Below are 25,549 nucleotides of genomic sequence, written 5' to 3' on the forward strand. Positions count from 1 at the left end.
CTTATTGGTTTGTGAAGTAAGATTTCCACATAGATGCATTGTAATTATTATTATTTTCATTACAAAGTCAGTCACAACAAGAAGTAGGGAGCTCTGAAACTGTCACAATCCTTTCTATGGGATAGTCCAGATGAACATACAGTTAGTTTGTACTCATATTTCTGTCTTCTTGCTTGCTTCAAGTGCACTAACCTAGTCTGTGTGTTCAGAGCCAATTCAGGCAAAATCTTGGGTAAACATACTTCTTATTACTCATGACCATTATGTATGACCACTTTGAGCTTACTTCCCCTATCTGTAAAGTGATTTGGTCTTCTTTGTCATTAAAAATTAGATAAACAAAAATTAGCCTGCCTGCATAAATTTCCGCAACTATATGAGCTAATCATGAATGTTTCACATACACAGAGACAGAATCAGAGTAAGAGTCTTTCATGAACAAGTGTGATGGAAGTCTTCAGGTAAGGCTCTTCATCTTCATTTTAGAAGACAGGAGTGGATGAAGTAAGCAACTTTGAAATTAAGTTTAATTTCAGGAAAAAACCCTCTAAGCTAGAATTATTCTTTTAATAGTATTAGATTTCTGGAGACAATGTACTAAATTAAAGGAATGTTAATCTGTCAAAACTGATGTATGACAGTTCTCTTTTTGTATGACACTAAACACAGTATTTAAGTCTATAACAATATTTCCTTTCAATAAAGTGTGAATAGAAAATACTTCAACATAATAAAAGACATTTGTGACAAACTCACAGGTAACACTCTCCATAGTGAGAAACAGAAAGTCATTCCTGTAAGAACAAGAACAAGATAAGGATGTCCACTCTTGGCACTCTTAGTAAACAAAATATTGGAAGTCCTAGCCAGAGCAATTAGGCGAGAAGAAGAAATAAAGTTCATTTAAACTGGAAAGAAGTGAAACATCCACTATTTGTGGATGACATGATTTTATACACAAATTACTCTATCAACTTCACCATGATAAATGAATATAGTGACATTGAAGAATACAAATTCGATGTTTAAAAATTTGTTGCATTTCTGTATGCTGACAGTGCCTGAGCAGAAAGAGAAATTAAAACAACCACACTATTAGCAGTCTCAACAAAATAATAAAATGAATTTGGGAATAAATTTAACCGAGGAGGTTAGAGACCTGTACAGACATTTTTGAAAGAAATTGATGAATACGCAAATAAATGGAAAGGCATTCTGTATTCATAGGTTGGAAGAATTAACACTGTCAAAACATCCTTATCACCTAAAGCCATCTACATATTCAGTGTTATTCCTATCAAACTCCAAGGAATATTTTTCACAAACATAAAACAAAAAAATCTAAAATTTATATGGACTCAGAAAAGAACCATTATCCACAATATCCAGCTATCTCACTTCTGGGTATTTACTGGGAAACACAAAATTAACAAGAAAACCATTTGAAAAAGTATATATATACTCAGAGCTAATTTAGGTAAAATCTTGGGTAAACATATTTCTCATTACTCATGACTGTTATGTATGACCACTTTGAGCTTACTTCCTCTATCTGTAAAGTGAAGGATTTGGTCTTCTTTGTTAAGAATGTTAACTTGCACTGGTATAACTTTCCACAAATATATGAGCTAATCGTGAATGCTTTGCACACAGAGACAGAACCAGAGTAAGAGCCTTCCATGAACAAGTGTGATGGAAGTGTTATATATATGTATAGACACACACAAAGGCTTCTATATATATATAGAATATATATAATCCTCCCTTATAGAATTAGTTCTTTCTTCTTCAGATATAGTTATAGAATTTGCTTTTATCTAAAAAAATATTGCTAATATATCATATGGTAGGTCAAAACAAGTATATTAAATGCATAGTTTTTTATGTTTACTTAACACTTCCATTAACTCTCAGTTATAACTCTATCACACATTTTAGTAAGATTGTAATATTTTACTAATATAAATATGCTTACATTGCTTAATATTATAAATATAAAATATAAATATGTTTCAATGTATAAGGTATAAATAGACTTAATGTGCAACACACAATTGCAGAACAAAGAACTTTAGGGCCTTAAATACAATAATAATGATGATAATAAGTATATTTATAAACAACAGCATAGATTTTGTTTCATACACAATATATTATAATTCATTACACTGACATTTTTATGCAGTAGCATTGATGCCACTTCATATTTTAAACAGAAGAAGCAAAAATGTATTAATATTTAGTTGCACTTTTAAGAGATGTCCTTAAAAGTTGATTTAATTAAAACAAAATCTTCATAATTTCTTCTGTGTTATCTACTGGCTAAATGTATGCTCCAAGTAATTCTGTATTCATACAAGTGAAATTATTTGAATAGGAATCAGAGCTTCAGTGTTGCAAATGTAAAATCTAGAGCTCTCTATTTCAGCAAACAAATGAACATAAGAAAGCAAACAGTCGCACTAAAAATTAGTGTTTCTCAGACTGAATTTGTATTATTTGAAATAAGATAGATGAGAGCTCAAGATGCATCCTTCAAGTGAAAAATCTTGGACACTCGATCTCGAATCTGTTTGGTCTTTACACCATAAACAATAGGATTGAGAAAAGGTGGGACAAGCAGGTAAAGATTGGACAGAAGAATGTGAATGTAAGATGGAATATGGAACCCAAATCTGTGTGTAAAGGAGGAGAAGAAACCCAGGAGATAAAACACAAGGAAGACACAAATGTGGGCAATGCAAGTGTTAAAAGCTTTGAGTCTCGCTTCCTTCTGAGGCAGTTTGAAGACAGTTACAAATATTCGAATGTAAGAGAGTGTGATGAAGATTATATCAAATCCAAGTATAATGAAAGCCACAAAAAGACCATAAATCTTGTTGATTCGAGTGTCTTCTGCTGCCAGCTTCACAATGGCCATGTGCTCACAGAATGAATGGGAGACCACAGTGGTCCGATAGTGTTTCAGCCGGCATTTGATGAGAATGAGACACAGAGCTATGAGGACACCTGCTCTGAGTGTCACTCCAGCCCCAATCTGAGTGAGGAGTTTGTGGGTAAAAATAGCTGCATGTCTCAGAGGATCACAGATTGCCACATAGCGGTCCAAGGCCATGGCCAGCAGAATACCTGACTCAGTACACTGGAAGGTATGGATGAGCCACATCTGAAAGAGACAGGCATCAAAAAGTATTTCTGGTGAGTGGAACCAGAATATCCCTAACATTTTTGGTAGGATACAGGTACTGAGAGCAATGTCTGTCACTCCAAGCATTGCCAGGAAGAGATACATGGGTTCATGGAGGCTGTGCTCAGATTTGATGATGACCAAGATTAGGAAATTTCCAAATAGAGCAACGATGTACATGGCACAGAAGGGAATGCCGATCCAGAACTGCACAGACTCCAGGCCAGGGATCCCAATCAGTGTCAGCACTGAGGGCATGAAGACTGTACCATTGAGCTGGAGCATGTTGGCTTGGAACTGCCGGGTTTGGAGATTCTGATTCAAGATGGCAGTTTGTACTGAGTGCCTTTCTTATTTTCTGTTTTAACCTAAATTCATACCATCAGTGGTTAAATGTGGTTTAAAATGGCATTTTGACAGACATATTCATTTTTCTATAGAACAGTTAGATTTGTCCAGGAATCCAGATACAGTCTCCCTGAATGATGTATCTCAAATTTCTACTTCTGTTTTCTATTTCTCTGTCTCTTTTTCTGTTACATATATAGAAACATATACACTCTCAGAGGCATACAAATACTCACCATAGAGAGAAGCACTCCTTCTAGTCAATGTGAATTCTTATGGTTTTTGCATAATTAGTTAAACAGTATTTCATTGAATGCAGTTTGTTCTGCTAAGCTAACAAGTTCTGAGAACATAAATTCTGTGTAACATAACTGGTTTTTTTTTTTTTTTTGGTTTTTTAGTCAAAAAACATAATTCATTCGGACAGTCTAGTAGAAGTAAAATAATAGTAATGATAGTAACAGACTTTTAGAAGTTGCTCTAGATCTTGGGAAAATAAGTTACAAAATGGCATAGTCAAAGAAGACATAGGCAATGATCTAAATGTGATAATTATATAAGACAATTAGTATGCTAAGTATGCATATGTTACATATAAGTTTGTAACAAGTATTTAAAATCGTCTTTATTCCAAAGTTGGAACCCAGGTAAACTTTTTAAGAAATGTGGATAAAATTAGGTATTTTAGAGATAATAACATAAAATAAAATGTAACATGACAATAAAGAAATAAGGCAAACTTATATTGAAATAAAATGTGATACATGAATCACATGCAAATTTATTTCTACAAATTTAAACTGGGAAAATTTTTACCTGATTCAATAATATCCAAAAACTGAAAGCTACTATGATTATTTCTCAAGTTATCAAAATCTGAACAATTAATAACATCTATATTTCAAATATATACCTAAATTTATTTTATCAATATTGTTCTAGGAAAATAAATCAGAAAGTATCAAAACCATGAACATAAAATTTTAAATATACTATATGTTGAAGAAGTAACTATATTTATTCAGTGGAATTCAGTTTATCATGTGATTCCCAATGAGAAATAACCAGTGTTAATATATTTATTACAAACGACCTTTGGACATTATCATACAGCTCTGTTTTCTGTCTGCGCCATTCATTCTGCTATGGAAGTGATTTGCTGTTGTTCTAGTCATTAAGTCATATCTGACTCTTTTGCAACCTTTTGGAGTGTAGCACACCAGGTGCCTCTGTACATGAGATTTCTCAGGCAAGAATACTGGAGTGGGTTGCCATTTTCTTCTCTAGAGGATCCTCCATCCCAGGAATCAAACCTGCATCTCCTTCATTGGCAGGTGGATACTTTACACTGAGCCACCAGGGAAGTCCATGGAAGTATTAGTGTATGTTATTGAAGGCATTTGGGGGCAATTTCCATATGTAAGCATTATTTAAATTCTTTGGAGGTTTATTTTCCTCTCACATATTGAAAATAGGCACATCATTCATATGACTGTTTCTCCAAATATTTCCTAGAACCCTGAACACCAACCCAGTATGACGTTTACCTTTTACTCGTACTGGTTGATCACAGATTCTCTTCTTCCAATAGGGTTGCACAAAATTATCTGCAGGATCATGGAAATCCACTTGTAAATGAGCCCAAAATGCAGTGCATTATTATACTATTCCCTTAGTCCCTTAGAGCTGCAATTCAAATGCTTATTTGCTTGCTTTTCTAAATCACTATCCAACTTTGTTGAGGAAGGAATACAAGAATCTCTGTGGCCATTTCTCTGTCCCTCATTAAACTTTCATTTTCAATTCCCTATACACTCACAAAAGTTTAATACAAGGTCCATATTGTCTTAGTTTACCGTTGCTGCTTTTACTACCTTTTCCTGATTCACATTCTTCTCAAACTTTATATTCATGGTATAATATATTAGCCATGCTTTTTCCCCTGACACAATCTCCTTGCTTCTGGGGTTTGCATGGGGTTTGCAAAGAGTTGGAAACAACTGAAATGACTGACAGCACAGCTCATTATCATTCCTTTACCTTTGCTCTGGTAAATTGTATATATATAAATAAACATATATATATGCTTATTAGCTTTCCCTCAAAACATGTATTTTAACCATGCATTAATTTAGCAGTTATTTCCCTTATGATAAAATATATTTCAGGTTTGTACACATTTGTTTTAATAGGTGCTGTGATCTCATTGTGAAATATGCTATAATCCTGAATGAATCCCCATGACTTGCTATAATTTTTTAAATCAATTTAAGTGATTTTTAAACTATTGCCATAAGACTTTGTCTCCATAATTCCTGAAAGTTCATATATTTGAAGAAAATTCAAAATTATACTCTATCCAAATACAATGAATTTTTAAAAGGACTCTTCTATGTTGATTATTTGTGCAGTGCTTAAAACTATTTTATCTTTAAAATAAAAATTTTGTTTCTATAATCACAGTCTATCTTTTTTTTTCCTTCAGTCTCAAGACACCCTCCTCTTTTGTTGTTTTTTCTGACTCCCTTTATTTTGTTGATGGCCTGAATTCCATTGAAACCCATATTCTTCCCCATGGTTCTTTTTCTTCTCATTATAAACGGCTCTCTACCCAGACATTCTGTTCAACTTCAGAGTTTCACTTACAACTGACTATGACTAAATAAATAAACATATTTCAATAAATCTAACCTGAACACAGGACACATATGCTTAACCGCCTCTTATACAGCTCCACAGGCTTCCATGGTGGCTCAGAAGATAAAAAATATGCCTGCAATGCAGGAAACCCAGGTTGATCCCTGGGTTGGGAAGATCCCCTGGAGAAGGAAACAGTTACCCACTTCGGTATTGTTGCCTGGAGAATTCCATGGAGATAAGAGCCTGGCCAGCTACAGTCCATGGGGTCGCAAAGAGTTGGACGCTACTGAGAGACTAAATGTTCATGCAAGGAGTTTCAAGTTGGTGAAGTCTCTCTATTTCAGCGATCAAGGAGAAGCCAAATTGAATTTGGTCTTTAAATTCAATTATCTTTCTGATCCAGCTTTGCCTGTCCTCTAGTCAGTATACTTTAATAGGATTTACACAAAGGTGTTTAATTCTATATAATTACATACAGGAGGAAACCCCCCTCAGTTCCTCTAGAATAAAACTGGAAAACCATTCATTCCATCAGACCCAGTCACACATTTAGTGACTAAATGCTTAGCAACAAGATAAACAATTTTCATATATATATTAATAGTAAGCCAATTTTAATACATCATCATCCTAACAAATTTATCAGCTATAATGAAATACATGCTAGAATTCTGCAAGCTAATTTAGAATTCTAGTTGTACTTACTAGGCTTTCCTCTGCTTGTTATATTTCCTTTAGGTTTCCTCCTTCCCTTTCTTTGTCTTTCCCATCAGACAAATACCATTGATTATTAAACGTTCAGCCCAATCATTACCCCCTCTATGAAGAGTCTCATGATATTCTAAGTAAAATTCAAAAGTATTTGTTTCTGGCCTCAACATGTGAATATTTATTGAAAAATCTATAAGAAATGCAATAGCATTTTATTTTCCTCAGATATGTTTAATATCAAAAATATGCAAAACAATGCACTTGCAAATTCATTTGCCCTGTTTTCAGATGTATATCTGCAAGGAGAAGGGGATGAATTAGGAAAGGTAAATAACTAGTCAAAGAAAAATATTAGGAATCTATTACCTTAGTATATAAGTTTCCTCTGTTTTTATTTCAGTATTATTTTTAATACGAAAGGTAGGATATATGCTTGCTTTAGTTGAAGATATGAAGAGATTCATCAGGGGTGAAAAGGGTAAAGAAATGAGAAAGATGTTAACCTGACCAAGAGGAACTCAGATGATTTATTATTTTCATGTCTTAGGTGAAATCCTGACAACTAAAGTAGTATTCTCTTTTTGCGATTTCATAAGAGAATCTCTTTATGCACAGTTATAGAGTCCAATTTCCCACAGTCTCCTTAGATCCTTTCTCTATGTAGAGCTCAGAGGCACCTAGAAGAACACATACTCACAAGCTCAATTCTTCAGTCTTCTTGCATGCATGCACTGGGATGGTAATATAATTGCACATGCAGTTACAAAGAAGCTGTTTCCAGTGAGATAAACAAAGGACAAATATTATATGAGCAGTTGGGCAAGGGCATGATGTAATTCTCCTGAGGAATCGATTTAATAACAAATCATAAACAATAGCATAATTTTTCCAGCTTTCAATGGCTTCTAAATGCATGAATATGGGACAAAGTAGTAAGTGTCAATTCTAGGACTCTATTTCCAGTATATTCTGAGACTCATAATTTCACTTCACAAGGCTGAGAAAAGTGGAAATAGTGATAAAAGCTGACCCTAATACTTTTGAAATCTCTTTTCTAGGAGATTCCAAGGATTTTTTTCTTTTTAACAGATATAAATTTCTTCTTTCTAGAAACCCCCTTGGTGGTAGTCAATTTTGACCAGTCAATATTAGATAATTCCCAACATACAGGATCAACTACCCAACATGTCAAATAAACTGGGTCTTATAGGTATTTTTTTTTAAATTAAAGTTTAGTTAATTTAAAATGTGATAGTTTCAGGTAAATAGCAAAGCGATTCAGTTATACACAAACTATAGGTCTTTTTTTCCACATTCTTTTCCTTTATAGGTTATTGCAAAATATTGACTATAGTGCCCTGGGCTATACAGAAGTCCTTGTTGTTTATGTATTTTATATTTAGCAGTGTGTATATGTTAATCTCAAACTGCTAATTTGTCCCTTTTCCTTTCTCCTTTGGTAATTATAAGTTCATTTCTGTGTCTCTAGATCTATTTCTGCTTTGTATATAAGTTCATTTTTTAAAGATCTCACATATAAGTGATATCATATGATATTTGTCTTTCTCTCTATTTGTTCACTCCATATGATAATCTCTAGGTCTATCCATGTTGCTGCAAATGGCATTATTTCCTTCTTTCTTAAAAGCTGAGTAATATTCCATTTTATGTTTTACATAATAAAAAGATTTTTGATTTTGGGAGGATACTTACTGGTTTATGAAGAAAGGAAAATTTCTCCATGAATGTATTAAAATTATTGTAATTTTTATTATTATTATAACAAGAAGTTGGAAACTATCATAATATTTTCTCTCTATGGAATAGTCTAGATGCACATACAGTTAGTTTATACTCATATTTCTGTCTTCTTGTTTGGTTCAAGTGCACTAATCTAGTCTGTGCGTTCTGAGCTGATTTGGATAAAATTTAGGATAAACAAACTTCTCATTATTCATGACTATCGTGTATAACTACTTTGAGCTTACTTCCCCTAGCTGTAAAGTGAAAAATTTGGTCTTCTTGGTCATTAAAATCCTTAGCTTGCCCTGGAATGACTTTTCACAATGACGTGAGCCAATCATGAATGTTTCACACACAGAGAGAAACAGAGTAAGAGCCTTCCATGAATGAGTGTGATGGAAGTCTTCAGGCAAGGTTCTTCATCTCCATTGTAGAGGCAGGATTGGGTAAACTTCAGAACTTAGAAATTAAATTTAAATGCAGGAAAAGATGCTCTAAGCTAGATTTTTTTTTTAAAGAGTATTTGATTTCTGGAGAAATTGTGGTAAAGTAAACGAATGTTACAGATTTTTAATCTGTCAAAATTGATGCATGCCAGATCTCTTTTTGTATGACACTAAACACAGTATTTAAGTTTGTAGCAACATCTCACCTCAATAAAATATGAATAGAAAGAATGCACTTCAACATAATAAAAGGTATTATGACACATAGCTAACATCACATTCCATGGTGAAAAACTGAATGCCATTCCTCTAATATCAAAAACAAGACAAGGATATTCACTCTTGCCTGTCCTGTTAAACGTAGTATTGGAATATTAACCAAAGCAATTATGTAAGAAAAAGAAATGAAACTCATTCAAATTGGTTAGAAGTAAAGTTCTATTTGTGGATGACATGATGTTATACCCAGAAAACCCTAACAACTCCACCAAAAATTTTTAGAAATAAGGAATGAATACAATAAAGTTGTGGGGTACAAAATCAATATTTAAAACTCCATATGCTAAAAATACACTATCAGAAAGAGCAAACAAGACAACAATCCTATTTATAGTTACAACAAAAACATAAAATGAATTTGGGAATAAATTCAACCAATGGGGTGAAAAGACTGTACACTGAAAATTATAATACACTTTTTTAAAGGAGTGGATGAATGCACAACAAATGGAAGGGTATCCTGTATTCTTGGTTAAAAGAATTAACACTGTCAAAATGCCCTTATCTCTTAAAGGAATTTGCATATTTAATGCTATTCCTGTCAAAATCCCAAGGGTATTTTTCAAACACTCCTCTCTTTAACTGTTAGTCACTCAGTTGTGTCTGACTCTTTGCAACCTCATGGACTTCAGCCCACCAGGCTCCTTGGTCTATGGATTTTTTCAGGCAAGAATACTGGAGTGGGTTGTCATTCCTTTCTCTAGGGGATCTTTCCAACCCAGGGATGGAACCCGGGTCTCTCACACTGCAGACAGATTCTTTACAGTCTGAGCTATCAGTGGAGCCCATAATAAAAACTAAGATAAACAAAACAAACATATAGATAGAGAAAAATAGAGGAGTGGTTACCAGAAGGGAAGAGGCAAAGGGGATGGGGGTTAGGTAGAGCAAAATGGGTAAAGGGATATGGTAACAGAAAATAAGATTTTGCTGGTGAGTGAAAGAAATCAATTATATTATCTAAAAATATTAAGATCGAGAAACTGCTACTTTTTGCCCTTACGAATCTGACACTATGCTTTATCCATTATGTGGAATGAAGATATGTCCTTCTTATCAAAGGATATGATGTAAACATGAGCTAACCAGGAAGTAGCATAGAGAATGAAGGCAAGGGTCCAAATACACATCTCCAAATATTCTGATTGCTATCATTTGTCATTAGTTGATCATATATTAGGCCAAAGACACTAATTTCCATAAATAGCTGTCTTAATCAGCCTATAGCTACATTTTAAATTTAAATCTTCTTTTTAAAGTTTCTATAAGAAGTCTTCATGTCCATTTCTAATTATACATCCATGTGTGACAATTATTTTAGCTATTAGATCTGGGGAACACAGAATTAACAACAAAACCATGAAACATACATACATATATATATATACATATACATATTCCTCCTTATAGTACTAGTTGTTTCTTCTTAAAATATAGAACTTACTTTTTTTTAAATTTATTTTAATTGGAGAATAATTTACAATATCGTGGTGGTTTTTTGCCATACATTGACGTGAATCAGCCACAGGTGCACATGTGTTTCCCCATCCTGAACCCCCTACTACCTCCCTCCCCACACCATCCCACCGGGTTGTCCCAGAGCACTGGCTTTGACTGCTCTGCTTCATGCATCAAATTTCCACTGGTCATTTATTTTACTTATGGTAATATACATGTTTCAATACTATTCTCTCAAATCATCCCACCCTCACCTTCTACCACACAGTCCAAAAATCTGTTCTTTACCTCCGTGTCTCTTTGCTACCTTGCATATAGAATCATCATTACTGTCTTTCTAAATTCCATATATAAGTGTTAACATACTGTATTGGTGTTTCTCTTTCTGACTTACTTCACTCTGTATGATCGGCTCCAGTTTCATCCACCTCATTAGAACTGATTCAAAGGCATTCTTTTTTTATGGCTGAGTAATAGTCCATTGTGTATATGTACCATAACTTCTTTATCCATTCGTCTGCCGATGGACATGTAGGTTTCTTCCATGTCCTAGCTATCGTAAACAGTGCTGCAATGAATGTTGGGGTACGTGTGTCTCTTTCAATTTTGGTTTCTTCAGTGTGTACACCTAGCAGTGGAATTTCTGGGTCGAATGGCAGTTCTATTTCCAATGTTTAAGGAATCTCCACACTGTTCTCCCATAGGGACTGTACCAGTTTTCATTCCCACCAACAGTGTAAGAGGCTTCCCTTTTCTCCACACCCTGTCCAGTATTTCTTGTTTGTAGACTTTTTGATGGCAGCCATTCTGACTGGCATGAGATGATGTCTCATTCTGGTTTTTATTTGCATTTCTCTAATAATGAGTGATGTTGAGCATCTTTTCATGTGTTCGCTAGCCATCTGTATGTCTTCTTTGGAGAAATGTCTATTTAGTTCTTTGGCCCACTTTTTGATTGGGTTGTTTGTTTTTCTGGTATTGAGCTGCATGAGCTACTTATATATTTTGAAGATTAATTCTTTGTCACTTGTTTCATTTGCTCTTATTTTCTCCCACTGTGAAGGCTGCCTTTTCACCTTGCTTATAGTTTCCTTCATCGTGCAAAAGTTTTAAGCTTAATTAGGGCCCATTTGTTTATTTTTCTTTTTATTTCCATTACTTTGGGAGGTGGGTCATAGAGGATCTTGCTGTGATTTATGTCAGAGACTGTTCTTCCCATGTTTTCCTCTAAGAGTTTTATAGTTTCTGGTCTTACATTTAGATCTTTAATCCATTTTGAGTTTATTTTAATGTATGGTGTTAGAAAGTACTTGGCATATATTTACCCAATAAGTGCCACAGAGGAAGAAATTATGAAGATTTGTTTTTAGTTAAAACAGCTTTTGGGGACATTTCTTAAAAGTACAATATATGTTGATATTTTAGCCTCTGTTTAAAAATATGAAGTGACATCAATACTATTGCATAAAAATATCAGTGTAATGAATTATATTGTATATGAAACAAAATCATCTATGCTGTTGTTTATGAATATACTAATTGTCATCATTATTTTAATTAAGGTCTTAAACATCTTCACTAGGCAATTTTCAGTTAAACATTGTCTATTTATAATTTATGCATTGAAATGTACTTATAATTTGCATTTATAATATCATACAAAGTAGACACATGATATCATTAAAATATTAAATATATTGAAAGTGTAATAGATTTATTATTATACAACTGAAGTTCAAATGTGAATTTGGATTGAAGACAACAGATTAACTAAACATAGAAGAATAAACATTTAATATACTTGTTTTGACTTAATATCTAATATATAAGTAATATTTTTTAATAAAGAAAGTTGTATTATACTACCCAAAGCAATCTATAGAATCAACACAATCCCTATCAAGCTACAAATAGTATTTTTCATAGAACTAGAACAAATAATTATTCATTTTGTATGGAAACACAAGAAACCTTGAATAGCCACAGAAATCTTGAGAAAGAAGAAAGGAACTGGAGGAATTAACCTTCCTGACATCAGACTACACTACAAAGTTACAGTCATCAAGACAGTATGGTACTAGCACAAAGACAGAAATACAGATCAGTGGAACAAAATAGAAAGCCCACAGATAAATCCATGCACCTATGGACAAAGGAGGCAAAAATATACAATGCAGAAAAGAGAGTCTCTTTAACAAGTGGTGCTGGGAAAACTGGTCAACTATGTGTGAAAGGATGCAACTAGAACATTTGAATCGAAATCAGAACTCTAGTATCACAAATGTAAAATCTAGAGCTCTCTATTTCAGAAAAAAATAATGACATAAGAAAGCACATAATCTCACCAAAGACTTCTGTTTGTCAGGTTGAATTAATGTTATTTGATATAAATGAGAGCTCAAGATGCATTCTTAGAGTGGAAAATCATGGACACTCCATCTCGAACCTGTTTGGTCTTCACACCATAAACAATAGGGTTGAGAAATGGTGGGACAAGTAGGTAAAGTGTTGATAGATGAATATGAATGTAAGATGGAATATGGAATCCAAAACTGTGTGTAAAGAAAGAGAAGAAATCTAGGGGATTAAATTCAAGGAATGTTGTCCCCAGATGTGGGCAATGCAAGTGTTAAAAGCTTTGAGTCTAGCTTCCTTTTGAGGCAGATTGAAGACAGTTACAAATATTCGAATGTAAGAGAGTATGATGAAGATCACATCAAAACCATATACTGAAAGCCACACACAGACCAAAGATTTTGTTAATTCGAATATCTTCTGCTGCCAGCTTCACAATGGCCATGTGCTCACAGTATGAATGGGAGACCACAGTTGTCCAATAGTGTTTCAGCCGATATTTGATGAGGATGAGACACGGAGCTATGAGTATCCCTCCTCTGAGTGTCACTCCAACCTCAATCTGAGTGAGAAATTTGTGGATAAAAATGTTTGCCTGTCTCAAAGGATCACAGATTGCTACATAGCAGTTCAAGGCTATGGCCAGCAGAATACCAACTCAATACACTGAACTGTGTGGATAAGCCACATCTGAAAGAGACAGGCATCAAAAAGTATTTCAGGTGAGTGGAACCAGAATACTCCTAACATTTTTGGTAGGATGCAGGTACTGAGAGTAATGTCTGTCACTCCAAGCATTACCAGGAAAAGATGCATGGGTTCATAGAGGCTGGGCTCAGGTTTGATAATGACCAGGATTAGGAAATTCCCAAATAGAGCAGTGATGTACATGTCACAAAAGGGAATGCTGATCCAGAACTGCACAGACTCCAGGCCAGGGATCCCAATTAGTGTCAGCACCAAGGGTGTGAAGAGTGTGCCATTGAACTGGAACTTGTTGGCCTAGAACTGCCAGGTTTAGGTCTTCTGATTCAAGGTGGTGGTTTGTGTTCACTGTTTCTCTGTTTCCTGTTCTCACCTAGATTCATAACATCAGTGGTTAAGTGTGGTTTCAAATGGCATTTTGACAGACATACACATTTTTCCATGGAGCAATTAAGTGGGTCTGGGAAGGCAGATACATGCTCCCTGAATGATTTGTCTCAGATTTCAGTGACTTGGGTTTGATCCCTGGATTGGGAAGATCCCCTTGGGAAGGGAATGGCTACCCACTCCAGTACTCTGGCCTGGAGAATTCCATGGGCTACAAAGCCCATTGGGTCTCAAAGAGTTGGACAGGACTGAGTGACTTTCACTTTCACTTTTCAGTGATGATTTTTGTGATCTTCTCTGTCCCCGTCTCCTCCCCGCCCCCACCTCCCACATACTGCAACTAAAAGATTCTGCATGTGGTAGAGTCAAATAAATAAATATTAAAAAGATGATTCCAAGTATTTTTCTTGTATCCTTACTCAGAAACCATTTAACCAGGAGGTCAAGCAAAAAAGAAATGCATACTAACTACTCCAAGTGCTCTAATAAGCACTGGTTTAGATAAGAACTGATAAAGTAAGGTCCCTAATGTCAAGGAGACAATGATCTACTGGGCAGTGTCATATTATGTGTCATGTTAAAAATGTACATATCAAGCATACAGAAATGACGTGACAAAGTATTTAAATCTTATCTCTATTCCAGAGGTAATGCTAGGGATTTTTTTTTTTTCCAGAAACTTGAGTATAATCACATCTCTTAGGGCTAGAAAAATAGAAATAATACATGAATCAAATGTCTTATGAACATTTAGAACTGCCAATTTTGATACAGGAAAATTTTACTTGATATAATAATATCCCCAAAGGAAAAAGTATGTATTTTACACCATAAGAATTTTTCTATTATTAAATTCTGCTTAATAAGTAATATCTTTATTTGAAAATGTGTACAGGAAAAATTTATCTTAATCACTATTATTTTAGTCAAATACATGAAAAGTTATTAACACAAAGAAAAAGATACTTTAAATATATTTCATACTGAATAAATAATTATACTTATTCACTGGGATTCAACTTAAGATATAATTTCTTGATTAAAAATAACTGGTTCTCATATATTTCATATTGGTATTTATAACATAAAATCTAATTTTTTCTCTATATTTTTACACTTCAATAAGATGAGGGTAAATGTTTTCAATATTCTGACCTAACCCAATCTTGAAGAAATTATAAAAAGCAAGGGTTTCTTGGACAGGAAATACATGAATGTGCTGAAATTATGTAATTAAATTAAAATCATTTTGAATTATTTTTTTAATAAAAATGTGATGACTGGCCAAATACCTAATGCATCTCTCTCCTTATTTTATGTCTCCTTTAACCACCTTTTCCTTTATAAGCTACCCTTGGATATTATTGCATAGCTCAGTTTCCTGTTTTTCAAGTTCATTCTTTTTGCCACAGAAGTATTTGTACATGTTTCATTATATATATTTGCCAGTAATGTCCATTTTAAAAACACTATTTTAATCTTTTGGAAATTTATCTTTCTCTTAAATATAAAATCCTGGAGCATTAATATAGATAGCATATAGCTTTTATACTTTTCAATGATTTTTAACATCTTTTTCCACTTCAGAATCTGTGTTGATGTCCGATCCAACAAATTATCTCAGAATCTTCTTCTTTTCACCACGCAGTGACTTTAGTTTGATACATGAAATTCCTGGTTTCAAAATTATCTTCCATCTAGATTTTCAAAACTAAAAGAGGTAAAAGTATAAAAACACATAGTATATTTTCTAACTGGGGAACAAGTAGGCAAAGTCTGAGAAACAATTACCATCCTTAAGGGTGGATTCTACTTTTGATTAGCAATGGTGGGTGACCTCACTGTGGAATGGTGGGGCTGGATAAGTCCATCTGATTCAGGAAAATGTAGTAAATGACTAATCTGGCTTTATCTTTTTCTGTTGCATGAATGCATGCTCAGTCACTTCAGTCATGTCCAAGTCTTTGCATGGACTGTAGCCCAGCCTTCTCTGTCAAAGGAATTCTCCAGGCAAGAATACTGAATGGGTTGCTATGTCCTTCTCCAGGGGATTTTCCTTGCCCAGTGATCTAACCCTGGTTTCCTGCACTGCATGTGGATTCTTTACTGCTGACCACTGGGGAAGCCATACTTTTCTGTTAGTCTTTTTCAATTCAGCATTATGAACAACATGATCAATATATACCAGTGAGTTTAGGACTTCTATGAGAGAAACTTGATGTCTATTTTTCATAAATGACAGCAAAATATCAAGTTTCTCTAGGGAAAAAAAAAATGATTTTCTATTTCTTAAAAGTCTCTCTTCCATTTAATGGCTAACTCATGTAGATTCAACCTCTGAACTCCTCTCCATTCCCTTCTCTCATCACCAGGATTTCCCTTTTCAGTCTCTTTTGCACTATATTGCTGAAATTTATACTAACAGCTCTCTGTAACTTAGATCTTTCTACCTCCAAATTCACGCTTTAGTATACAATCTAAAGATTATTTTGTCTTTGTTTTCATGAAATAATAATTAAAAAAAAACCTATATATTAATAGCTGTAGTGCTTTATACTTCCCAGCATGAAGATCACATGAAACTACCAGGGGTATATGCTTTATCTACATGGAAAAATTCTTAGTAGAGTAGTTAAGAACATGGATTTGGAAATTAAGTCTAAGCTCCAGCACTTACTAACAATGTGGGTCTTCCAAGTTATTAAAACTTTTCTAGGCCTTATTTGCTACAACTAATCAATAGGGATAATAATCATCTTTCCTCATATGAGTAATAAGAGGGTTATTTGAAAAATAGCACTTAAAAGCATTATTTTAAAAAATTATGCTTAAGATGATTCTTGGCATATAGGAAGCACTACATAACTATATGTTATTAATATTATTGTTGTCTTTCACTTCAATCTTCCTTACAAACTTTACTAGTAGTGAAGAAATGCATTTTGGAATTCTATAAAACATTTTTAAATGCTACAACATGTATTTTATACTTTCCTATGCTTGTATCTTGTTTCTTTTAGATTTTCTTCCATTCCAATGACTTTACCACCTAACAAATACTGTTTATTATTTAACTCTTAGCTCAAGCATCACCTCCTCTATGAAACAACTCTTGATTTCCTTAAGTAGATATCCATATTTGTCCTTTGTGTTGCCAATGAAATAGATAGACTGTTTAATGAATAAAACTCATTGAAAATTAATGAATCAGTTATAGCTTAACTTTCCATGGATTAATTAACATCAAAATATATACAAATTTCAATGTAGATGCAAATCCACTTACCCTGCTGCCAGCTATATATCTGCAGGGGAAAATGGAAGGCAGGGTTAGGAAAAATGGAGAGTCAATCTAGGAAAAATGTTAGAATCTTTTTATCTTGATGTATAAGCTTCATTTGTTTTCATTACAGCTTTAGCTTCCTATGTTGAGCAACAATAGATATCTGTTTTAGTTGAAGATTTCAAGAACTTTTCTGTAGTTTAGTAAAGAAAAGAAAAGAAATACCTACCAGACCAAGAGGAACTCTGTTTGATTTTTCAATACCCTTCATGTCCTAAATCAAATCCTAAATGAAATAATAAATTCCTTTTAAGAATGTCTACTAAGAACACTTAGTTGGAGCTTAACCTTTTTATAAAATTATAGTTTTAATACCTTACACAGGCTCTCTTTATATTTTCTCTAAATATTCCTCACTAGTTCTCACAGGTACTTATAAGAGTATATGCTCACATGTATAACTCCCCAATCTTCTTATGTATCTGTACCCACTTATACTGCTGTTACATTCTATGCAGATTAAATCCATTCCCAGAGGCAAGTATAAAACAAAAATAGTATTAGCACTTGACAAGGGCGGTAATGCGAGTCTCTGAGGATTACAAGTGACAAAATCATCTCTACAGACCACAAAATGTATCTAATTCCCCTTTGGTATCATCATTACATCATAATTATATAAAAAGCATTGAAAGGCTCCAGGGTCTTCCTCCCTTAATCTTAGTGATTCTAATTCCGCCATAAATTTTAGCAAAGTCAGTCTTAGTCATAGACTGCCCTTAACACAATAAATAAGGGGTCAAGAAATCCCCCCCCCATAAACCATAGGATGTTTATTCTGCGTTTGAATAGATACTAAAATTGAATGTATCAATACTGAGAAGCAGTCAGTTCCCATCCCAGGAAATCATTTGCAGCACATGCAAGGACTCATAATTTAACTTCATGAAACAAAGTGTGATGAAAATAATTAGTCTTTCCAATATGAGCTAATCTAAAACCTCTTGGGATATATATTTGGACCCCATGGATTTTTTTTCCAAATATTTATCTCTTTTGTCTAAAAATCACTTCTGTTGGTTGTCAGTTTTATCCAACAGAAGCTAGGCAATTGCCAAGCAAGAGTCCTGTCTTTCACATAAACTGACTCATAGAAGCATTTTGTATTGTGGTTATACTTAGGTGCTATTTTACACAAAATAAAATACACTGATTCATAATTCCTATAATTTCCCCAAGACGTGTAATTAAAACTATATTATTTATAGTGGCATCAATGACTGGCTAACATAGCCTTTGCTGTTTACATAGGAAAAGGGTTGTTAATCTGGGAGGGAACTTTTTAAGTTCTCAGGAATGTGGTATTAGTAATAATAACGTTGTTACAAAATCAAACTGTGAACTGGGAACTCTGCAGTTATCATGATCTTTTCTTTTTAGAAATAGCTAATTAAATTATTTCCTAACTTTATGGATAATAAGTGGTGGGGGTATGGTGGGCATTGATCTAGTCTGTGCCCTTAGGGCCATTTCTAGCAAAATACTAGATAAATATAATTCTGTCAGGCAGGCGGAAATCATTCCCTTTACCAGCAGAGTTCTTGTGGCTGGAGTACAATAAAATAGACATAGATTAACTGGAAAATAAACACTGAATTCATGCACACAGTAGTCTCATAAAAACAGGACCTAAGGAGTCATCAAAGCTTTTACACATTTTAGGCTAACAAAGAACAAATTTGAGAGGAATTGAAAGGACAGAGAAGCTTAGGTTTGAGTGCTTCATAAGTAAGAAGTAAGTTTGAGCTTGACCAGTAAATTAGTAAAAAAGTTACAAAGTTTGTTCATAAAGGCTTCTGAGTCCTGAAATCCCAATCTCTGGTAGTAAGAGTATCTTTTAACTAACACCTCCTACCAACTACAAATTGGCACTTGTCAACTACCTCTAAGAGAAATGGAATATTTCCTGCCTTATCAGTAAATAAAGGACATCACAGTCATCAACAATTAACAGTCCTCCAACAAGTTAGTGAGCCCTGAGGAAATTCAGGGCTGAAAACAATACCTGCCATCTAGCAGGGATCAGATAGCAACCACACCCTAAGGTGATACACTCGGTGGCTCAATCAAGTCTGACTCTTTGTGACCCTGTGGACTGTAGCCCACCAACTCTTCTGTCTGTGGGATTATCCAGGTGAGAATACTGGAGTGGGCTGCCATTTCCTCCATACTAAGGTGAGCCCTGAGAAAATTCAGGATGTGAAAACATAGGCTATTAGCCCCTGATAGCTGAGGCACATCTAAACGGAATGATTTCAGTGAGCTCAAACTCTCGCATCTTTCCATACATAGAAAAATGCTAACTTCCTTATCTTGGGGTATCTGATTTTCTTTAATTAACAATAATCTTTTGACTTCCCAACCACCTGCCTTTTGTTGCAAAACTCCTATACACCCTAGTTCCTCCCCTTGTTGCCTCAAGCAGTTTCTCAGAGCTATCTGAACTCTATCTCCTGGTCTGCAACCCTCATTTTGCTTCAAATAAAACTTAACTCACACACACACACAAAAAAAAACACTTAACTCACAAGTGTCACACTGATGCAAGAGACAGATGGGCCCCAGGCTGGGTATTTACAACTGACCACCTATTCACAGCTCTTGCGGTGAGTAGATGAGCTCCAGGCCATTCATTCATCACCAGCTCCATGTTTACATTTCCTGAAGCAAGAGACAAATGGACTCCAGGACTACACATTTATGACTGGACTTCTGTTTATATTTTGACAGTGACACCTCCTTGGGCAGCAAGGAGATCAAACCAGTCAATCTGAATGGAAATCAACAATATTTTTTGGAAGGACTGAGGCTGAAGCTGAAGCTCCAGTACTTTGGCCACCTGATTCAAAGAGCTGACTCGCTGGAAAAGACCCTGATGCTGGGAAAGATTGAGGGCAGGAGAAGAAGGGGGAAACAGAGGATGAGATGGTTGAATGGCATCACCGACTCAATAAATATGAGTTTGAGCAGACTCCAGGAGACAGAGAAAGGCAGGAAAGCCTAGTGTGCTGCAGTCCATGGGGTTGCAAAGAGCTGGACACAACTTAGTGACTTAACAGCAACACTTCAATATAAAAACTGGTGACAAGAATGTGGTGTCCCACGGACAAAAGAACAGGAAAAAAACAAATGAACAAACAAACAAAAAAACACCAAAGAGGGTCTTGAAATGCAGAAACAGAAAAAACAGACTCTTATCATCCTTCCCTCCCCCATGTTGTAACCATTAACAAATTTCAGGTCCTCCTGAGCAGTATAACCTGTCTCCCCTCCGTATAAGGAGAAGGCATTTGCCCTACTCTTCCCCCGACCCAATATACGTGCCTCATTTAATCAGCAAATGAACTGTAAGAACCTTATCCTGCTTCTTGTACACTGGATATAAAAATGGACCAAGGAGCCCTGTTCAACGTCTGCTCTCCCTTGAGCCAGCCTGCTGTTCTAACAGCATCTCTCAGCCTAATAAATTTTATCTTCCTCTCATTCTGTCTCGTGTCTGGAAATTCTTTTTCAACCCGTGCATGGACCATGACAAAAAATAGGGCAAGTAGTGCTCGCTTCGGCAGCACATATACTAAAATTGGAACGATACAGAGAAGATTAGCATGGCCCCTGCGCAAGGATGACACGCAAATTCGTGAAGTGTTCCATATTTTTGAAGTTTACAAAAGAATAAAGAGAGACTAACACAGTTGGAAGCAAAAAAAAAAAAAAAAAAAAGGGCAAGTAACTGGACATTGGGTATTGTTATGGCAGGGCAGGCTGGGACTAAAACCTGTTAAAAGATTAAGAGATCACACATTCCCCATCCTTGGAGAAAAGGAGACACTGTGCATGTGAAAAACCTTCATGGGATGGAAAAGTCGAGATGCTAGGCCATAATAACTCTTGCCGCACCCTCCCATAAACCTTTTCAGTGGGATCCATATTAACTGAGGGTTGTGTGAGTAACCAGAGGAAGGTCCCAGGGTAGGTCAGGTGTGAAAAATGAAACTAGATATTTGGCCAAAGAGAAGAAAAAGACTTGGAAGAACTGCCCTATGTAGTTGATTTAACCACCTCTTTACTGAGTTCATCATCATTAGGGAGGATACACAAACCTTTTCTTTCTGGGTGTGCATCTCTGCCTTGCTTCTATCTTAATTAAACAAACCATTTTTCTGTGTGCTCTCCCACTTGCTGTTGTGCTATGTCTCTAAAAATAAACTATGTACCTGCATTTATAGCTTTTGCTTCCATGGTAAATGCATTTTTCACTGGGAAATCACCCAAATCTGCACCCTAAGGACATAAGTCTGGTATGTCTCACAGACAGATAAAGAACAACACATGTGACACTTCTATCCATTTCTCTTGTTTTCTACAGAACTGATCTACTTGTAAAACAGTACTATAATTGAGAGATCCTTCAACCAGCCAGCATTCCCCATCTTCCAAAGGACACTGCAGCCATTCCCCATCTTCCAAAGGACACTGCAGCCATTTAATATCACAGAAGAAGATCAGGAGTGTCTTTCTTAAATTCTGGGGATCAAACTTGTCCCAGATTTTTAAAAAAATACATTGTAAAGGAGTGGTTTTGGAACTGCCACCATGTCCATCTGTAAGAGAAAAAAGTGCCATCCACAGCCATGGCTTCTTTCCACCAGAGGTGTCCCTCCCTGCTCTAGTTGGGGGTGTAGACAGATTTTCCACCACAACTTTCCTTCCCAGGTCAGACTTAGTCTGTCCCTTACTGACACAGGTGCCTTGCTCATCCCTCCCAGTTCTACCACTGAGGAGGGGTGGAGATGCACCAGGGGTAGACCTGATGTCATCCCAAATTGATTATTTCCTTACCACCAAGGCCTTTGATTTCATTTGTCCTTTTCCTCTGATGCCACCCAGGGTGTAGCAGTAGTTTCCTGGAATGTTTCCCAAGCTAGGACTACTAGGGGGAGCATCCATCTTATGTGTGTCTATGCGCATGCCTGAGTGTAGTCCTGACTGGAGTAGAAGCAATGAGTCATAAAGAGACGAACAGCAACCAAGATGTCCCTCCTGAGTGCCACGACGCTAGTGTATATGATAGCAAAAGAGGTGGTAGAGGGTCGGCCAGTGAGGAAAAAGTGCTTTTTTTCCCCTGAGCTATTAGGGCCAGGCCTTCTAGTTTATTTCTACAGATTCCACAAAAGGAATACCTAAGGAGTTTAGACAAAAGCCACCAGAGAGCCTCCTCTGGTCCACTAAGAGCTAGCGCTACCAGCAGAAGAAGCCCATTGCACTTTCAATCTGGCCAAATCCTCCAATTCCCTATCTGTGTCCTCAAAAACCTCATGGTCATCAGCAGTGCTTTTATCCATGTAGATTGGAGGCACAGCTATGACAAAGACTCACTTTCAGGTTGCTGGCCCCTGAGGTAGGCAACCAAAAGATGTTTAGCCTGAGAGACGTTCCTAGAGCTAGAGTTCTGCCTCACTCCCAAACATGCTCACTAACTTTTGGCTCCTAGCAAGGCTAGACACTTCCATACATGGGGTCTAAGTAAAAGTACATAGTAACAGCATGGATCACAAGTCCCCTGAAAGTCTATGATCCTACAGATTAGGTTAGTAGTTCCAATTCCCCACTCAATTACAAAATGGTTAAAGAGACCAGGAAAAGATGACTGAGAAAGGAAAGTTTGGTCCACATGCTTTGTCCATTTCTGGCCACTCCCCTTACAGGGATGTTGGGTGTCTCTTGGCATTGGCAAGTTGGTATAAACCTCCAACAAGGCTCCCCTTTCTGGGGTTGCCTTCAATCATTATGAGGCACCATGAAACCACAGAATAGGGCTCATTACTTGCTTCACGCAGGGCATGTCATTCATTCACACAGGCACACTGGAAAGTTAGTAAAGTAAAGCAGAAAGCATGCATACTGAGAAAGCAGAGAGGCTAGAGCTCTGAGTGTTCTTACCTTGTCCTGAAGATCCCAGACGAGCCCCCAGGAAGATAGCTTACAGTGAACGATGTTGGAATCGTGATCTCCAAAGAAGATTTAACTTTAGGACCAGAAACCAGGCTTGATCACTCAAGAGATTTTGTGTAGCAGAGTTTTATTAAAGTATGAAAAGGGACAGAGAAAGCTTCTGACATAGACATCAGAAGGGAGATGGAGAGTGCCCCCTTGCTAGTCCTAGCAAAGGAGTTATATACTTTTTAAATTGATTATTACAATAAATCAAAAGAATGTCTCAAGGTTGTAAAGATTTTACTAGACAGGCTCCCACAAGTTACATTTTAAGGTGACAGGGTTAGAAGTAACACTAGAAAGATCTTACCAGACCCACTTCCATAATATACATTTTAAGATAACAGGATTATTCAGAAGGTTTTCAGGAAGGAGAAACTGTCCTCAAGCAGGATACATTGTTTCTATATAATCCTTAGTACAGAGTTCAAAGTGAGTTGCTTTGTTGTGCAATCATCAGCTCCAGGCTTAAAGAAAAAAATGTTTTATTTGACTAAGACTGAGGAATGTAGAAGGGAAAAGAAAAAAAAAAAAAAAAAACACCTTTGTCCTTTCCTCCTCCTTGAGAAGTCCAGACCGCTATCTCCTCTTCAAGAGCCCCAGACCCCTTTCTCCTCCTCAGGGACCCTGCGCTTCTTATCAAACTGCCTAGCAACTGACTCTCAAAACCTTCACAAATGAGTTTAGACTTTATCTTAAATGAGACAAAAGGCTATTGAATAAATTTATTTAATATATTGTTTCTTACTGGAAAGCCACACTTTCTTCCAAAACACATTGCACAGTATATATCTATTCACCTGAAATTTTAGTAAAATTCTTAATAATTTTGGAAGAAGAAACACACTTTAGAAATAACTAAAAAGTTTGAATACCAAAATTCAAGGTCTGTTTCAACCTACACTTCAATTTCATCCTCTTCCAATGGGAATTCTAACAAGCTCCCAATCTATAAAAGCTGGTGCTTACTGAGTGATATTTCTGTGCTAAAAAATTCAGGGCTATATCATTTCATTTAGTTATTTATTATCTCCAGCACACAAATGTGGAAAGCATTACAGAGAGAAAATAAAGTGATCCAGGTTACTTGTTTGGACATTTTAGAATGTTCATTTGAATCCTGGTCCTTAGATATTATGTGTTGAAACGCCACATGATAACTTTCATGTGTCTGCATAGAAAGGGCTTTCTGAACAAAAGTTAATTGCAAACTGGGTTGAAGGGCAAAACTTACAAATGAAAGGATGATGGATAAGCCGTGGTCAGGAGCTAAAGGAGGGAGATGTGGCTTACTAGATAATCAGGACTGTGAACTATATTTATCAATAGGTAGAATTATGACTTAGCTTCTCTGCCTTGGTGGGGCAGCAGGATTGGGGCAGAGGGTCTGTGTAGCTCATGGTTTGGGGCAGAATCAAACAAATGGGACCTAATGAAACTTAAAAGCTTTTACACAACAAAGGAAACTATAAGCAAGGTGAAAAGACAGCCCTCAGATTGGGAGAAAATAATAGCAAATGAAGCAACAGACAAAGGATTAATCTCAAAAATATACAAGCAACTCCTGCAGCTCAATTCCAGAAAAATAAATGACCCAATCAAAAAATGGGCCAAAGAACTCAACAGACATTTCTCCAAAGAAGACATACAGATGGCTAACAAACACATGAAAAGATGCTCAACATCACTCATTATCAGAGAAATGCAAATCAAAACCACAATGAGGTACCATTACACGCCAGTCAGGATGGCTGCTATCCAAAAGTCTACAAGCAATAAATGCTGGAGAGGGTGTGGAGAAAAGGGAACCCTCTTACACTGTTGGTGGGAATGCCAACTAGTACAGCTGCTATGGAGAACAGTGTGGAGATTCCTTAAAAAACTGGAAATAGAATGGCCATATGACCCAGCAATCCCCACTTCTGGGCATACACACCAAGGAAACCAGATCTG

General features: G+C 35.8%; 1 protein-coding gene, 1 non-coding gene and 1 pseudogene across 2 annotated transcripts; 1 reads left to right on the top strand and 2 right to left on the bottom strand.

The window, feature by feature from the left end:
- Positions 1-2,521: 2,521 nt before the first annotated feature.
- On the bottom strand, positions 2,522-3,472 carry LOC122450424 (olfactory receptor 52A5-like). The gene has a single exon (XM_043482758.1). The coding sequence runs from the start codon at positions 3,470-3,472 to the stop codon at positions 2,522-2,524; it is 951 nt and encodes a 316-aa protein (XP_043338693.1).
- A 9,738-nt stretch (positions 3,473-13,210) lies between these two features.
- On the bottom strand, positions 13,211-22,570 carry LOC122449288 (annotated as a pseudogene).
- On the top strand, positions 21,153-21,259 carry LOC122450711. The gene has a single exon (XR_006272203.1). It is a non-coding gene; the product is annotated as a U6 spliceosomal RNA (small nuclear RNA).
- Positions 22,571-25,549: the final 2,979 nt, after the last annotated feature.

Source organism: Cervus canadensis, chromosome 11, assembly GCF_019320065.1.
Source record: "Cervus canadensis isolate Bull #8, Minnesota chromosome 11, ASM1932006v1, whole genome shotgun sequence".
In the NCBI taxonomy this organism is placed as follows: Eukaryota; Metazoa; Chordata; class Mammalia; order Artiodactyla; family Cervidae; genus Cervus; species Cervus canadensis.

Bases quoted from the DNA above. Each gene is read 5' to 3' on its own strand.
- LOC122450424 (XM_043482758.1), bottom strand. From the start codon at position 3,472: ATGCTCCAGCTCAATGGTACAGTCTTCATGCCCTCAGTGCTGACACTG.